This window comes from Vipera berus (genome assembly GCF_964194415.1).
Source record: "Vipera berus genome assembly, chromosome: 5".
NCBI classification, from domain to species: domain Eukaryota; kingdom Metazoa; phylum Chordata; class Lepidosauria; order Squamata; family Viperidae; genus Vipera; species Vipera berus.
In genome coordinates, this window is record NC_138207.1 from 92,783,087 (window position 1) to 92,802,170 (window position 19,084).

General features: G+C 37.2%; 1 protein-coding gene across 5 annotated transcripts in view; it reads right to left on the minus strand.

Moving 5' to 3' along the window:
- Nucleotides 1–19,084, minus strand: part of GBF1 (golgi brefeldin A resistant guanine nucleotide exchange factor 1) — a 309,656-nt gene that overhangs the window by 126,570 nt on the left and 164,002 nt on the right. For all 5 annotated transcript variants that reach the window (XM_081329572.1, XM_081329571.1, XM_081329569.1 and 2 more), the window contains exons 19-23: nt 17,276–17,399; nt 10,687–10,812; nt 9,778–9,860; nt 9,175–9,411; nt 7,808–7,901 (exon numbers count right to left, since the gene is read on the minus strand). In XM_081329572.1, coding sequence (XP_081185698.1) covers nt 7,808–7,901; nt 9,175–9,411; nt 9,778–9,860; nt 10,687–10,812; nt 17,276–17,399 — 664 coding nt within the window. The remainder of the gene's footprint in view (nt 1–7,807; nt 7,902–9,174; nt 9,412–9,777; nt 9,861–10,686; nt 10,813–17,275; nt 17,400–19,084) is intronic.

Below are 19,084 nucleotides of genomic sequence, written 5' to 3' on the forward strand. Positions count from 1 at the left end.
CACCTGCACCGACTTTTACAGTGAAAGATCTGCAGGATGTTTTGCAAGAGGCTTTGAAAAAGCAATCTCAAAAATTAGCTGAACTTATGGAGGAGAAGCTTACAGAAATGCGGGCAGACATCTTACTTGCATTTCAAGGCATGGCTGTATGTATAGAGCGTTTGGACGAGAGAGTGGAAGATCTCAGCCAAAATAATATCAGATTAGATGCAAAAATGACAGAGACTGAAAATGTGGTGGATAAGATTGACGACGATTTGACCATGGTACAGTATAGGGAGATGGAGTTCGCTGTGAGAATTAGAGGTTTAAAAGAGGATTCTAAGGAAAATTTGAAAAAAATAGTCTCAGAGGCTTTGGAAGGTGTTTTGGAGCGCTCAGCAGACTGCTGTGTATTATAAAAAATTACAGTTAGAGATGGTGAAGCCTTTAAGGGAATTGTTCCAGACAATTCAAGTGGGAGGAGGGGTACCTCCGTCCTGGAAGACTGCCTTTATTTCCTTGATCCCGAAGGAAGATCAGGATGTAACCCAAGCACAAAATTATAGGCCAATATCACTTTTGAATACGGACTACAAGATAACAGATTAATGAGGGTAATACAACAAGTAATTCATGATGATCAAACTGGGTTTACAAGTGGTAGACAAATGAAGAACAATGTGAGACATATAGTAGATTTCTTGGAATTTTTGGAAAGAAACAGTCAGATCCCTGCAGCGTTGATCTTTCTGGATGCTGAAAAAGCCTTTGATCAATTGGATTGACACTTTTTGATGAAAGTATTAGAGAAAATGGAATTTGGGGATAAATTTTTACACCCAATCAGGGCATTATATCAAAAGCAAACAGCCCATATAATAGTTAATAATAGTCTGACTGAAGTATGTAATATTGAAAAAGGTACAAGGCAGGGGTGCCCGTTGTCACCTCTATTATTTGTTTTAACATTGGAAATATTACTGATTAAAATACGTGATTCGGATAAAATTAAGGGAATTCAAATTAGAGACCAGGATTATAGATTGAGGGCGTTTGCAGATGATCTGGTTGTTACAGTGATTCAGCCTGATTATTCAGTTGTAGAATTGATGGAGATAATAACGCAATATGGGAAAGTTTCTGGATTTAAGGTCAACATACAAAAAACTAAAATGTTGTCTAAAAAATGACAGTATCACAAAAGGCTGTTCTAGAAGAGCTAATGGGATTTGAAATAGTTAAGAGGGTTAAATATTTGGGGATATATTTGTCACCCTCAAATGTGAAGTTATATAAAAATAATTATGAAAGGTTATGGGGGAAAGTACAAAAAGAATTAGATAGTTGGAAAAAATTACAATTATCCTTATTGGGAAGAATTGCAGCAGTGAAAATGAATGTTTTGCCAAAAATTTTATTTTTATTTCAAATGATACCTATACTTAAAAAGGATTTAAATTTGGAGGAATGGCAAAAAGGAATTAATAAATTTGTTTGGGCAGGGAAAAAGCCACGAGTTAAATTTAAGATAATGCAAGATACGCGTGAAAGAGGTGGTCTTAAAATGCCTAATTTCAAATTATATTATGAAGCTGCTGCTTTGTCAGCGATAAGTGACTGGTTTAATTTAACACAAGCGAGATTATTAAATCTTGAGGGTCATGATCTGTTATTTGGATGGCATGCATATTTATTGTATGATAAGAAGGTGGATAATGTGTTTAAGATACATATTTTAAGGTATGCTTTGTTGCGAGTTTGGAAAAAGTACAGACACAAGTTAAATTATAAGATACCTATTTGGGCAATACCTAAACACGCAATAGAAAATATAAATGTTGGGTTTAAACATGATGTGACTACATATAAGGAAATTTTAAGTTTTGAGAGGAATGTATGGCAATTAAAGTCATATAACATTTTAAAAGAAGAAAAGATTGTACAAACCTGGTTTCAGTATGGGCAATTACAGGCTAGGTGGAAAGAGGACCAGAAAACTGGTTTTTCAATGATTGATGAAAATTTGGTAAAGAAAATTATAGATCAAGGTCAAGCACATATAAAAAGGATATATCTTGCATTGATAGAAATTGATTCAGAGACGGAACTTGTTAAAGATTGTATGATAAAGTGGGCTCAGAATTTTCAAGAAGTTATTACAATGGATACTTGGGAAAAGATCTGGGTGAGAAATGTAAAATTTACACAGGCCCAAAACTTAAGAGAGAACTTTTACAAAATGTTTTATAGGTGGCATTTAGATCCTAAAAAATTAGCAAGTATGTATCCGAACTGCCAGCCCAAATGTTGGAGGTGTGGTTGTGAGGATGCAACGTATTTTCATATATGGTGGACTTGTAAAAGGGTTAAAGCTTTTTGGATTAAAATTTGGTGGAATATGTAAAAAATATTCAAGAAAAGGATTTTGTCCGCAACTGTTTTTATTGGGTATTATCACAGATACTACTGTTGTGGACAATAAGTTGATGTTGAATTTAATTACGGCAGCGAGACTTTTAGTAGCGCAATATTGGAAGAAGAACTGCCGACTATAGAAGAATGGACTTTAAAAGTTTCCAACTTGGCGGAAATGGCAAAGATCTCAGCGTATTTGAAAGACCAATCGCAACAGAGATACATTGTGGAGTGGAGAAGATGGATTGATTATATCCAGAATAAATATGGGACTAAAAAGTTTCATTTAGCATTTGAATATTTGGGGCTATTTAATTCGTTTTATAATTTTTGTATTGTTGTTTTTTATTGTTGTAAGCCGCCCTGAGTCCTTTGGGAGATAGGGCGGCATATAAGTCCCAAAATAAATAAATAAATAAATAAATAAATAAATAAATAAATAAATAAATAAATAAATAAATAAATAAGTAGCGGATATAATGTATAACTAGCTTGTAGTCATTTTATTAAGAGTTAAAGTGCGATAGAACTTAATATTTTATAGCTGTTTGCATATTTTAGATTATGTTTGTTTGTATTTTTATACCCTGTATTTTGCTCTGGGAAGTCGGGGAGGGGGGAGGGGAGGGTTGGGGGGGTTGGGGAGAGGGGAGGGGGAGGGGGGGGGTTGTATTTAAAAATGTATTGTAAAACTTTTCAATAAAAAACAGTAGTATCTGTAATAATACCCAATAAAAACAATTGCGGAGAAAACTTTATCCTTTTCTTAAATATCTTTTGCATATTCCACCAAATTTTCCAGAGGATCAATTTCATGCAACTGTGCCATGATACAAAATCAGCAGGACATTTTGGTTTTGTAAAAACATTACACTTAACTAAAAGGCAATTTTGGTGGCCATCTATGAAAAAAGACATAGAAAGCTATGTGAGCAGTTGTCACATTTGCGCAATGGCTAAGAGGTTGCAAGGGAAATCGCCAGGACTGTTACAATTGGTGGCGAATCCCTCAGCCCCATGGAAAGAAATAGCCATGGACTTTATCATAGAACTACCAGAAAGCAACGGAAACACCGTTGTCTGGAATGTCACAGATCTGTTCTCTAAGCAAGTACATTTCATACCTTGCCAAAAAATTCCAACTGCAAAAGCATTAGCAAAACTTTTTGTACAGCATATTTACAGATTGCACGGGGCACCACTACGCATCATATCTGACAGAGGGATGCAATTTACCTCGGCATTTTGGAAGGAATTCTTATCCCTGTTAGGAACTACCCAAGGATTGACATGTAGTCATCATCCTCAAGGTAACGGGCAATGTGAGAGATCTAACGCAGTACTTGAACAATATTTAAGATGTTGTATACATTTTCAGCAGAACAATTGGACAGACCTGCTGCCTTTCGCAGAAGTGGCATATAATAATGCAGTCCACTCCAGCACAGGTTACACTCCTTTTCAAGTAGCTACAGGCCAAAGCTTCAACCCCATACCTGAACTAACCCCAAAAGAACCGGTAATTCCAGAACTAAAGGAATGGATTGCTCAATTACAATACACCTGGCCTATTGTCAGAAAAACAGATGCTAGACTAGCATACAAAACACAGGCAAAACACAATATATTTTGGTCCTAGTTTTTTGCAGGGTTGGAGTGATTTGTGGTAGTAATGAACTCATCTGACTACCATACCAAATTATCCAACCTACTCCAAGACTCCACATACAAACTCCTCAAGACAGATCCCACCACCTACCTGGAAAAAACCACAAAATCCAAAATAAAAGCCACCATCAGTGAAGAGATCCAGCAAACAATCATTCCCAGAGAAAAATCATCCAGATGTCCTAAGCTCTATGGTCTGCCCAAGATACACAAAGAAGGAACCCCACTCAGACCCATAGTCAGCTCCATAGGCTCACCTCTACAAAATCTAGCCAAATTTCTGGCCAAACAACTACAGCCTTATGCAAATTCCATCACCTCACACGTACAAAACTCATTCCAATTCATAGAGATCATAAGTAAAGTAAACTTACAGCCCTGTGACCTACTTGTGAGCTTCGATGTCGTATCCCTCTTCACCCAAGTGCCAATCAAAGAAGCCTTGACAGCTATCCGAAATAAATACAACCCCCCAAAACACATCCTAGATCTGACCAACCACTGCCTATCCAACACACTTCTCCCAGAAGAACGAAGCTGAAGTCACCAGCCTGAGGATGACGGATGAGATTTCGTCGAAACGTTGCCCTGATTCCTCCAAGTCTACGTGGGAAAAAACCCGAATGACCAAAGATCTACACACACACACACACACACACACACACAGAGACATACATACATACATACATACATACATAAAAGGTAAAGGTAAAGGTTCCCCCGCACATGCGTGCTAGTCGTTTCCAACTCTAGGGGCCGGTGCTCATCTCCGTTTCAAAGCCGAAGAGCCAGCGCTTGTCCGAGGACGTCTCCGTGGTCATGTGGCCGGCATGACTAGATGCCAAAGGCGCACAGAACACTGTTACCTTCCCACCGTAGTGGTCCCTATTTTTCTACTTGCATTTTTACGTGCTTTCGAACTGCTAGGTTGGCAGAAATACATACATACATACATATATATATATATATATCAAGGGAACAGAAGATAAGACGTCCTACTATTAAATATAGTACATTGTGTTGTTTAAGTGTTCCCTTTATTTTTTTTAGCAGTATATATATATCTTATCTACAAGCACATCCATAAGACACTGACTTTTCAATCCTTGTGTTAGCAAAAAGTTTTATAAAAGTTTACCAGAATTTCATAAAAACATGCCTTATTTTGATCTTAATAAGCCAACTTTATATTCTTTCCTTTTACCAAGACAATCTAAATCTTTAATTCATTCAAATATTATCTTAGGATTTGATATCTCTTCAATTCTTCTTTGTCCCATTGCATAGGCTTCTTTGGGCTTAACAATAAAAAGACATCATCCAGGTCATTCTCTTGGTTTATCATTTGCACTTCCCCTTAATTTTTAAAACTTCAGCCAGTTTCTCCAAGCAATTCTTTTGGTTTGTCACTTGTATATCTAATTTAAATAACTTCTGTCTTGCAATCCATACTTTTTAAAATCCAGTATTTCTGATTCTACTATTTCCGCATCAAGTACAATTTGTTTCACGTCATCCTTCATCTTTTAAATATAGTTTATTCATAAAAGTAGGTACCGGCTACTAGTTTCTGGCCTCATTTTTTTTAAAGATATGTTTTAATACTTCAAATATTATAGTGTTTTGTGTCATTTTGTAAATCCCAATTCCAATCAAAGCCAAAGACACTTTTTTTTCTTTTTGACTGGAATTCTTAGTCCTTCTAGTATCTAATTTAAATAATATGGTCTCAAATTTTTATAAGCAGTTACAATAATTCTGATTCCCACAAAAGCAGCCTATTTACTGGAGATTTTAAAGAAAAGATTGTACAGGTCCCATGCTTGTCCAGGGCATTGGACGAGAAGACCTCCAAGGATCCTTCCAATTCTGTTGTTATCCTATAGTAGATTTTTGAAAATTCCAGATTTGTCTGGACCTTTCAATCATTTATAACTTTTTTGCTTCAAAATCTTATTTAACTTTTTCTGGACTTGTGGGGATGAAATGGCAAACTGAAGACAATTCCACAAAAAGCAGATTGATGATTAGAGCAGAATGAAAGGCTGGAAAATAGACCGGCTTGTTGTAATGTCTCTCTGGACAAACGAGAGGACTTGAGATTGCCCACAAGTGTACCACTCCACACTGCTCCTCATAAAAGTGCAAGAGCTCTGAGAGAAAAGGGAATAGCCATTTTTTTCAACCAGGATTCATAGATTCAAAAAGACACTGGGTTTACATATATGTGCGACTCCAAAATTTCTGTTGCTAAGTGTTGTTAAGTGAGTTTTGCCCCATTTACATCAATTGTTAAGTGAATCACTGCAGTTAAGTTAGTAATATGGTTGTTAAGTGAATCTAGCTTTCCCATTAACTTTGCTTGTCAGAAGGTTACAAAAGGTGATCATGCATGACACCACAATCGCCTTAAATATCAGACAGTTGCCAAGAATCTGAATTTTGATCATATGACCATGAGGTATTGCAATGGTTATAACTATGAAAAATAATCATAAGTCACTTTTTTCAGTGCTGTTGTAACTTTGAATGGTCAGTAAATGAACCTGTCAACTCTACAATGAACTTGGCTGCAGTCAACTTGGTTGTTCTAGCTTGCCACATGAGTGGGGGCGGAGTAACTCTGGTAGTCTAAACAATATTATGTCCTATGGGAACCAAGATCATTCTCTCGCTTGGAAGGCGTTTGGTTAGAAAGCCCACCAAACTGCTCTGTTGGGTAGTGTAGTTTACCTAGCACTGAGGTGGAACTTTTACTTAGTAATAGTGAAATTATTTGGAGGGAATTTCAGACTTGGTTTCACCTTTGACCATGCCGATATTTTGTATCCAATAAACATGTTCTTTGAGGAAGCTTCAAGCCTCAGAGTTCTGATTTATTTGGTTTCATCTATTGGAACCTTGACAGAACTACTGTAAGTTGAGGATTACCTCCAATTACTTTTGTGGAATCTTTGGTGCTTTGAGTTTGGCTCAGAGATTGGCTATGATGTTACCTAGCTGAGCCAATTTCTAAGCCAATCTCAGAGCACCAAAGACTCCACAAAAGGAAATACAGGTAGTCCTTGACTTACGACTTTTTTTCTTGCAGACATTTTATTACCCAACTAGGTAACACTGATGATGTTACCTAGTTGAGTAATGAAATATCTGCAAGAAACCAACTAAGCTCAGAGAGCACCAAGGATCTATAGTTCAATCTTCAATATTTACTTTTATTGATACTTCCTTTTCCAACCATTTTTGGAAATTGCTTATTGCTTATTCGGGAAAGGGCGGTATACAAATCCAATTAAATAAATAAATAAAATAACAGCAGTTAATAATTTTCAATTATTATGAACTTTGGATCAATAGGTTTTATAGCACTGGGTGGATTTTCTTCAATCTTAGTGAAAGACATTTTAAATACAAGTTTAAAGACTTGTTTAAAAGGTAATAAACAGCAAAAGAATGACTATAACGTTGATTTTGGAAAGTTAAAAGCAGATCAAGAGTCCATTGAAATAAGATTTTGAAATTAATTATAAGAATCCTTCTTGTAGGAACATGCTTTTGTTTTCAATTCTCTAAAAAAATGGCAGGATGGAACTTTGAAAGTTGGACACTCTGGGAAACCAGAAAGAACTAAAGATTAGTATTAACTAATCAAGTGTTGGTATTTAATTGAAAGGAAAATCAACTTTGTTCATGAACTATGTTTAAATTTAAATTATTTACATGTCTCCATTTGACAACTTACCTCACTGCTGAGGGCTGTGAATTTACAGAGAGAAATTATGAGGTTGTCAAAAACATCACTGAGGCCGTGATGAGCAGAGATCATGGCACATTTTCTGAAAGAGAAATCATAATGCTGTAAGAGAAATCACATAGCAAATATTTCCAAAATGATTCGCTAGATTTTTCACATTATATTTCTGCAATGCAAACAGATATGTATCAAACTGTAGTTATTCTAATCAAGCTGGTTTGGTTTCAAATGATACATGTGCATTAATGATGGGAAAACAGATATAGTTTAATTGTGGATTAAGCACAATAATCATTGCAGTGATAAAAATAAGATATTCAGAAATACAACTCTGCCAGCCACAAACACTCAATTTTCATTCTTGCATATTTATTCATATCTGTGTGTTTATTGGAGGCAAATATTGTGTCATCATCATCACCACCACCACCACCTTTTGCGCAAAGTGCATAGGACAACAAGTTTCTTCCAATGAATCCTATCTACAGCATCTATCCATTTGATGTTAATTGTCTGTAAGTCATTTTTAAACATTTGATGCCAAGTTTGCATTGCCTACCCTACCCCATCTCCGTTTTCCCTGAGGCGGCTCCCATCATACGGTGTTTTTCAGGTATCAATGTTCTGGCAAATGAAGAATATGGCCAGCTAGGCACATTCAGTGCTCTGTCACAATGGCCTGTTCTCTCTATGAACCTTGATGTTGCCCTAATGTTGACAACAGCCTGTTTAAACAGGCACTGTTGACAACGGCCTGTTTAAAATCTGAATGCCCAGACTGATGCACACAAACATAGCACAGAACATGTCCCAGGGCTACATGGTTCAACTATAGAAATGAAAGATAATGGTGAACACCTCATTTTATTCTGTGGTATGAACAATCTATATATTGGGAACACCTATTATGAACATAAGCGCATTCTCAGGGCAACATGGCACTCTCCTGACAGTTTTACAAGTAATAAAATCAACTATGTATGTGTTTGTAGGCAGCGGTACTCAGCATTGCTTGATGTATGCACCTACCAGGGTCAGATATGAACTTGGTGTCACTCCTACTCAGGTTAAAGAAAAATACAACAATGCTAAACAATATATCCTTTTGCAGTCAATAAATTGAAGGATGCTGCAGTTGCTGTCCAGTTCCAATTTACAGTGACCAACAGTTTTCAATAACTACTGCAAGACAGCATAGACATCAAAAACCAATGGACACATTTTAAACAGGCCATTGTTAAAAACTGTATGTCTTTATGGAAAATATCAGCATGCTTTTCTTAACATCCAAGGTTTTTGGTCAAAATAAGGATATGGTACATAAAATAATTTTGTAGACTGTGAAGGAGAGTTACCTGAAACCAGAAATAGTCTTCTGGATTACTGTTTCATCTAAGCTTTTGTCAAAAACATAGGAAAGAGCTGCAACAGTAGGTCCCCAGGTCATGGCAAAGAGTTCATGATCATAGCTGCCAGATGGAATATGCAGAAAGACTCCTTCTTCAGTGGCTCCACGGTGCAACAACACACTCCATACATAGTTTTCTTTTACTAAACCTGTCTGCTCATCGGGCATCACAATCTCTTCATTTCTATCAGAGATGAATACAAAACATTAAATGATCAATTGTTAAGGTGCACAGTAGCAAACATGCTAGCAGTTTTTAAAATTTTATTTTTATACCCCCTTTTTCATATGTAATTTCAAGTGGCAAATATATCTATATTCTTATTTCTTCCTATTTTCCCCACAAAACAACCCTGTGAGGTTAAGTTGGGTTGAGAAACTGTGAATAGCCCAAAGTCACCCTGACAGTTTTTCATACCTAAGGCAGGAGTAGAACTCACTGTCTACTGGCTGCTAGCTAGTCCTTTACCCACCACATCAAATTGGTTTTTTTAAAAAAAATCAGATTACTCTGATAATTCTCTCCTTCCAAGGATTAATTTAAACTTACTTGATAGCATAATATATATCTTCTAACATGTCTTGGTCAAAATCTTTGCCACCATTTACTCCTTTCAGATTCTTCCGGAATTCCTGTAATTAGCAATGAAAGTACAGCATTACTTTCTGATAAATTCTGAATTCTGCAAATAAGCTTTATTGTGATATATTTTGAATACTTTATTATGAAATTCAGAAGCAACACATATCTTTGGAAGATTTTGAGATTAATTTCTAAGCTATGCAATTCAAAGAAAAAAAGCATATAAAAACAGGATCCTCTGAAAATGGCGCTCTGGGCAGATGTGGTAAGTTTTCTTTTCCCTGCTGACAACAGCTGATTTTGCTACCTTAGCTGGCTCTTTGATGGCAAAATGTTCCCTAGATTGAAACTCCAAATGACTCAGATGAAGGGCCGGAGAGTTAGCTCTCCACCATTTCCTATCAGTTGTTCAAATTTTTACCGTAAGTGTGCCTCCAAATTTGAATTTCTTTTGTTTTGTTTTTGCTTTACATTTTAAGAGTTAAACATCTGGTGGAATTGCTGAACTATCCTTACTCCCCTACCCTTTGCTGGATTATAAAAATAAATTTTTTATTCTTTATTACTGCATTTTTTTCTGGAACAATAAAACACTTTTTTTATTGCAAGGAAGTCAATGGCAGAAAGATTTTTTCCTACATAGTGAAAATAATCTGATTTACAATGGACTCCTACAGTAAGGAATTTGTTTTACCACTTTTTATAAAAACTTTATTTTACTATATTCTATTTTTAAATATTTCCCTGGTCCTTTTATTGAAAAAAATAGGAACAAGAAAGCTGAGGGTGAAAATATAATCTTGATAAAGCTCAAGACACCGGAAAAAAAATTAAAATATTCAGGTAAGCAGATCCTATGAAGAAGAAATATCTCACCTCTAATGTCATAGGCACATTCTGCTTGCGAACATTATGATTGTGCTGGTCAGTGTTCAGCATGATAACTGCATAGGCTAGAGCAAAACAGGCATCACCATTAGCAAATGGAGTCCCATTTGATTTCTGAAAAGAGAATGAGAATGGAAAGCAGATCCAATATAATGTAACTACAGTATTAAATATAACTAAAAGGAAAATGACACGAATTTAAGCCATCCCCCTCTAAAAATAAAGAGTAAATAGAAAATTGTTTATAAATCCAAATAGGACAGACATGTCAAACACAAGGCCCGGGGGCCAGATCCGGCCCGCGAAGTGGTTTCATGCGGCCCGCGAAGCCATCCTGGAAACAGTGAGGGAACGGCCCCCACTGCCTTGGCCCTGGCCCAGAGATCCTCCTCCTGCCAAAGACCCCCAGATCTGTCCCACTCCTGCCCAGGCCCCCATAGGCACCCTTGATGCGAATGAGGTAGAGCTGGCCATGCCCACCCAGTAGGCCATACGCACTCTAGTCACGCCCACCCAGTAGGCCACGCCCACCCTGGCCATACCCACCCGGCCCCCTGAGGGCAACTGCAATGCTGATGCGGCCCTCAATGAAATTGAGTTTGACACCCCTGAAATAGGACAACAAACTCCTATGCATTGCTCAGATTTCCTGCCTAGGTTTGCCATTCTAGAATTGCCAATTCCTAATAAAATCCATTTGGAAAGTATTCCCTCCTACTGATAGTAATACAGAAGTTTAAAAATAAAATAATTCTTTAAACCCGGACTTCCGGTTTGCCAAGCCAGCCGACACGGACGTCTGTAGGATGGCTCTCGTCTTCCATATCCAGTTTTCGCATCGCTGGGGGGTCCTAAAAGGGCCGAAGAGCCACCTTGGAAGGGCGACCAGAAGGGGCTTTTGCAGAAATGCGGGGGAGCTGCAAGCCCCCCATTAGTGCCTGCATTCCCTTCGTACCAGCAGACGAAAGACTGGCCATAGTAATATGGCCAGTTACTAGGCTGCAGACAGCTGAAGTCAAATTTACCATCAGGCAATATTAAAGCAGCGTGGAAGAGACGGGTGTAAGATTCCTCTCTTAATCTTCTTTTCACCTAAATAAGCTGCTAAGTACCTTCCCCCCTGTGGAGAGGGAGGGGGGAATTCAGCCCTCCCTTCAAATAAGTGGCGAGTAAGCTCAGGTTTTTTTAAAAAAAAAAGTTGAAAAAAGAAACGGACTAAAAGAAAAGAACTTTCAAAGTACTTGGGGGACACCCAGTCGCTAAACCTGAAATTGTAATCTGACTTACTCTTTTAAAAAAATCAAGAAAATATTTAAGAAAAACAAGATAAGATTAACCTTGAACACCAGATGTGAAACTCCACCATGGAAGTTTCAAAAAGAAATCTATGCTATATGGGAAATATCTTACCAAACTTATCAGTTCCTTTCTACAGCTGGCAATGAAATAAGAGCTTTTTGGAAAAGAATTAGAAAGCATCTCGAAGAAACAAACTCAAACTGTGACTACAACTAACATTTTATCGGGACAGAACTTAACAGAACAAATTGAACAGTCAAATACATTGGCAGACGAATTAAATATTCAACAAATACAGACTTTTGAAGATCATAATGGGAAACAAATGGAAAAAAAATTATTCAGTCCAGGACAATTATATCAAGAGGTGAAAATAATGAGAAGATTTGGGGATGTTAACAGACTCCTCAATTCTTCAAAAATGGAGACTGGAGGGCTACTTCAGTATGATATAATAACACAAGAATACTTTGATGACCCTGAGGCAAAGAAGCAAAAAATGACATGGCAAAGGAAGAAAGCAAGAATAAGATTGAAGAATTATGGATGTTCTTAAGAGGCCTGAAATAGATAATACCAAAATAGACAAGATTGTACTTGGATTACGAGGGATTTTTTTGATGAGTAGATAAAAATGCTAATTTAAAAAAAATAAAACACAGATGTATGAATACTAACATTGAAATATTGAGCTCTTTAAATGACATGGATTAAGATGTATATATGTTAAGAATGATAGAATGTAACCAATATACTTGGATGTAGTGACATGAAAGGATGTATTAAATGTTGAAACGGAAGAAATTTTGGTTAATTTTTAATATGTGGAAACTATAAATGAGAAATAAGAATATTATATTGTCCTCCTCCTCTTTCTCCTCCTTGCAATTGGTATCCCAATGACTACCATTTTAATATTGTACTACTAACATTGATATGGAAATGAGATAAATAAGAAGTGTATTTACATTACTAGGTATTGGAGAAAATTGTGTAAAGGGAAAAGAGGTTATTTAGCAATATGAAGATGAGAAATTTTAAACGTTTAATTTTAATATCAATGTAAAATTAAAGCTGGAAAAATATATAAGGTGTTTGATGTTTTAAAGATGGAATGTTAAAATATAAAATATACTAAAGTATTGATAAATATAAGAAAACTATTAAATGACTGATGGATAGCAATGAGAAGTATGTTAATTTAGATAAGAAATAATTTGTATTAAAGGAAACAAGAGAGAGAAAGTATTGGTTACAACAATTTGGAGATCTGTAATAATATGTATTTGTCTGAAATGGAATTATTGTAACCTAGACACCACGCCTTCTTAAATGAACAATGCAAAGAAATAGAAGAAAACAATAGAATAGGGAGGACCAGAGATCTTTTCAAGAAAATTGGAGAGATGAAAGGAACGTTTCATGCAAAACTGGGCATGATAAAGGACCAAAATGGCAGGGACCTAACAGAGGCAGAAGAGATTAAGAAGAGGTGGCAAAATTACACAGAAGAACTATACAAGAATGAGCTTAACGTCCCTGATAATCACAATGAGGTGGTCACTGACCTCGAGCCAGACATCCTAGAATGTGAAGTGAAGTGGGCCTTAGAAAAGCTGAGCAACAACAAAGCTAGTGGAGGTGACAGTATTCCAGCTGAGCTATTCAAAATCTTAAAAGACGATGCAGTAAAAGTGCTACACTCAATTTGCCAGCAAATTTGGAAAACTCAACAGTGGCCACAGGATTGGAAAAGATCAGTTTACATTCCAATTCCAAAGAAAGGCAGTGCCAAAGAATGTTCAAACTATCGCACCATTGCACTCATTTCTCATGCTAGTAAAGTTATGCTTAAAATTCTACAAGCTAGACTACAGCAGTATGTGGATCGAGAACTACCAGAAGTACAGGCAGGATTTCGAAGAGGCAGAGATCAAATTGCTAACATATGCTGGATCATGGAGAAAGCTAGAGAGTTCCAGAAAAACATCTACTTCTGCTTCATTGACTATGCTAAAGCCTTTGATTGTGTGGATCATAACAAACTCTGGCAAGTCCTTAAAGAGATGGGCGTACCAGACCATCTTATTTGTCTCTTGAGAAAACTATATGCGGGTCAAGAAGCAACAGTGAGAACTGGACACGGAACCACTGATTGGTTCAAAATTGGGAAAGGAGTCCGGCAAGGCTGTATACTGTCGCCTTGCCTATTTAACTTATATGCAGAGCACATCATGAGAAAGGCAGGGCTAGATGAATCAAAAGTTGGAATTAAGATTGCCGGAAGAAACATCAACAACCTAAGATATGCAGATGATACCACTCTAATGGCAGAAAGTGAAGAAGAACTAAAGAGCCTCTTGTTGCGGGTGAAGAAGGAGAGTGCAAAACTTGGGTTGAAACTAAACATTAAGAAAACCAAGATCATGGCATCTGGCCCTCTCAATTCCTGGCAAATAGATGGGGAAGAAATGGAGGTAGTGACAGATTTTATTTTCCTGGGCTCCAAGATCACTGCAGATGGGGACTGTAGCCAAGAAATTAAAAGACGCTTGCTCCTGGGGAGGAAAGCCACGGCAAATCTAGACAGCACACTAAAAAGCAGAGACATCACCCTGTCAACAAAAGTGCGTATAGTCAAGGCTATGGTCTTCCCAGTTGCAATGTATGGCAGTGAAAGCTGGACCATAAGAAAGGCTGAGCGCCAAAGAATTGAAGCCTTTGAACTATGGTGCTGGAGAAGACTCCTGCGAGTTTCTTGGACTGCAAGGCAATCAAACCGGTCAGTCCTAGAGGAGATCAACCCTGACTGCTCTTTAGAAGGCCAGATCCTGAAGCTAAAACTCAAATACTTTGGCCACCTAATGAGAAGGAAGGACTCACTGGAGAAGAGCCTAATGCTGGGAAAGATTGAGGGCAATAGAAGAAGGGGATGACAGAGAATGAGGTGGCTGGATGGAGTCACTGAAGCAGTAGGTGTGAGCCTAGATGGACTCCAGAAGATGGTAGAGGACAGGAAGGCCTGGAGGAACATTGTCCATAGGGTCGCGATGGGTCGGACACGACTTCGCAACTAACAACAACAACAACAACGACACCACATTGCTTTTTAAAGATACTATTGTAATATTGGAAAACTAATGATAATAACAAAAAATTCTTTAAACCCATTCCTATCCTGTTTCCTGGAGGAGAAGAGGGGGGAATGTATTGCTTCCTATATTTACTTTGTTTATTGCTCTGTATAACCCTTTTACTATTTGTTTATTGCTCTTTGATCTGTATAAACCTTCTACTATTGTTTATTGCTCTTTGATCTGTATAAACTTTTATTACCATTGTATCCACTGACAGATAGAGACTGAAGTTATGTACTTAGCAAAACAAATGTAAATCAAAAGGGGGAGGGGTGATGTATTCTGGTTAGGCGCCCTGGACAAGAATGTAACCTTTGAGGCCCTTTCAAATGGGCTGAAAGGGAGGGAAGAGGGGGAGACGTCACAATAGGAATGTATATAATGCTATGGATTTGAAAATTTGGGTGTGGTCTCTGTTTTTAGATACTTATATTTTCTGCAGAAATAAACTCTTTTCTTACCAATCTAATTTTGTTAGAGTTTTTAAAGAGCCTTGGTGGAGCAGTGGGCTAATGCCTCCTTAAGTAACACCAGCTGCCTGCAATTAGTGCAGGTTCGCATCCCACCAGGCTCAAGGTTGACTCAGCCTTCCATCCTTCCGAGGTAGGTAAAATGAGGACCCAGATTGTTGGGGGCAATTAAGCTGACTTTGTAATAATGCCGCTTGAGGTGTGTGTGAAAGCCCTAATAAGCAGGCATATACATAGAATGAAGGCTACTGCTAAGCTTGTAAGCCGCCCTGAGTCTTCGGAGAAGGGCGGGATATAAATGGAATTAAAATAAAAAATAAAAATAAAACACATTTCTAACAATACCCTAAAATACTAGATGCTGTCATACAAAATAAAAAGGTGGTTCAACAAAGTATTAGTTTAAGGGTGTGCATTTTCATGCAACCACGTTTTTGTAATTTTTATTGTTATTTTTCCCCTTAAAAGATCTGAGTTTGTTTTTCAATTGAATTGAACAGCTTATATGTTATATTAAAGATGGAAATAATTGTGAAGTGAATTATCTTGGTTTGATTTTTTTACATCTCAAAAACCTGGCATTTTAACAGGGGTACATAGATTTTTTTATATATTTTATATTCTATGTACATGTGGACTACCATAGGCCATGCTCCAAAAAAAGAACAGGGCAAAGACAAACATTCAATTAATATTTATTTATTATAAATTAATAATTATCTATAAAATGTAACCTTTTGTAAAATTAATAGTTTCACATCCATAGTACACATTCTCACAAAAACCATTCTCTTGAGTACAATTTAAGAGAATGTAGAAGTTCAAGTTCAGCAAATTTAAGTTATTTAGAATTCTATTCAGTCCATAGGTTGCTATTATATTGAGGATAGATCCATTTAACCAAAATTACAATTTGAAATTGAAACTTGGGAAAAACCTGTTTTTTTTCCAGTTTGTAACCAAGAAATTGGATGATAGTCATGTGTACTAAGATGCAAGGATAAAGGAATATATTTAGGTTTGCAGCAATTTTCTTCTAAGTTCAATTGAGTTCTATGTTCTTACTTCCAGGTATATAGAGAGAAAACTTCCAGTCTCATCCAGCTCTCATTGCTTTCAATGTTTGCTGCAGACAACCTCATATTTATGTTTCTTGTACATTTGTTTACTTTCAACAATACTTTCCTATCTTATTTCAGAGAATATAACATTTTGACACACACACACACACCCCGACTCCATGCACACTTGATTTGCAGGAAGAAAAATTTAGTCTAACTTTTGAGTAAATATCATACCCAATCCCAATTTTTTTTAATCCCATTTATATCCCGCCCTTTTCCATTTTTAGCATATGAATGTTGTTCCAGTTTCTCCTGTATATTATTTCTACTTCATCTTACCACTTACCATCTTGCTGTCAGTTTGGGATATTTTTCAAATAATTTTTTTTAACTTATAGTCTAGTTTGTTTGATTTTTGTTGTGCTTTGATAATAAATCATAGTTCACATATGAATTCAGCCACTGCCAAAACTTCCTTCCCCACAAATAAATAAATATAACCTGACCAAAATCAGTCATTTTTCTCCACAATGATGAAAACTTCTTTCCAATTCAATTACTTAATATATTATTTAAGAAAAAAGATATAGGGCAATTCAAAACATACATGCCAATGTTCTGTAAAGGCTTCCAATAACCTATGAATCACAGGAGCTTCGCCTGGCAAACGAAAGGCTTCTAGGTAGAATCGTAAAGCTTCATCAAGTCGCAAACCTTGGAAATGGAAAGTCCTGAAAACACAAAATCAAGACAACCATGTAGAACAAAAGAACTATCAGGCAGATCTACATCACAAAATTATTACAGATAGCCTTTGACTTATAACTGGTTGTTTATCAACCGTTGGTGGTCTCAATGGGCTCTGAAAGATACTTTATGACCTTTTGGGCACCAGGGACCGGTTCCGTGGAAAGGGGTTTTTCCACGGACCGGAGGCGGCGTGGTTTTGTGTGCTGCTTGCATCCTGCGGATGGGGCTTTGCTTGTTTGTGCAGCCCAGTTGCTGGCATACCGCAGCCCAGTACTGGTCCACGGACCGAGGGTTGGGGACCCCTGCTGTAAAGCACTTCTGGCTGTCACAAAACACTGTGTCCGGGGATGAGGGGGGGTGGGGGTGATGTTTGGTCAAATGACATTTCAGAGGTGTGGCAACCTGTTAACATTTACCACTGGCTGCCAAGTGCCCTACAATCATGTGATCACTATTTGAAATATTTTGCACTGACTTCCCCAGAAAGTCAATAGGAAAGCTGGCAGGGAAGGTTGCAAGTGAAAGAGATGTTGGATTTGAGATCCGTTCCCTCAGTGTCGCAAGGGATGGGAAAAATTCTCATGTGCACTGAAGGAATGGTGCTCAAATCTGGCAAAACTCTCACTGTTCTCGTAATCGTTCATCCTGATGGGGGCAGGGAGAGAGCCCAGGGATCCTGGATATGGGGGGATTTTATTGCCTGGGAGGCCTATGCTGACTCTCCAGCACTACACTTAAGGATCCATATGTCTATTTAACAATCACAAGTGGGAGAGCCAGAATTACAATCATTGAGCAAAGCAGTCACATGGCATCTCACTTCAACAATCAAGATTCTGGATCCAATTGTTGTCATAAGTGAAATGCTGAACCTGTAATTCTAAGCATATGTTTTATTTTCTGACATTTATTTTCAATTATTTGGAGAACTATGGCCTACTTTCAGAGAATGGTGTAACATGACAATAAAAAGTCTATTGAGAATACCGCTAAACTTCTCCAGAGAGTCCTTTGTCCATGTTAACACTTAGCCAGTTTGGTAAGTTCTCATCAAAATCTGTATTTTTAGCACAAGAGGCGACAAACAGGTCAGTTTATAAAATGATCTCTCACACACCAATTCTGTCAAATATGATTAGGAAATACAGAGTTCCACACAATGAAAATGACAAGTCTACTAATTTTTAGGCCCTGGTTCAAAGAATTCCAAAAACACTGTAAGGCAAATCTGGCAGCCTCTTAAACCAGTTTTTTTAAATCAAATTATGGATTTTAGCCTGAAACCTGCAACAAATAATGCTAAAATATCATCCACCTTACATCAATTAAAATTTTACCTTACAAACATATTAATTATAATGAGACAATGAACTGAATTTGGTTTGAGGGACAGGTTCCTGGGTATTACTATCCCCAACAAGCAGGGGCAAGAGAAGGAAACTCTATCTTTCAATATAATTTATATTAATTCAAGAAAAGGTGAGCAATGACATCCATCTCTTCCAGCTGCAAGAAAAAAAGCCCAGGCTCAGACCACTGTTTCAGTCCTGCTGATAATACAAAGTCATTCTCTCTCAGCTCTTTTTTCTTGTAAAAAAAACAAGAAAAAAGTCAATGTCAGCCATCCCAACTAGAAGAGTTAGAAAAGACAGACTCTCATGTCAGC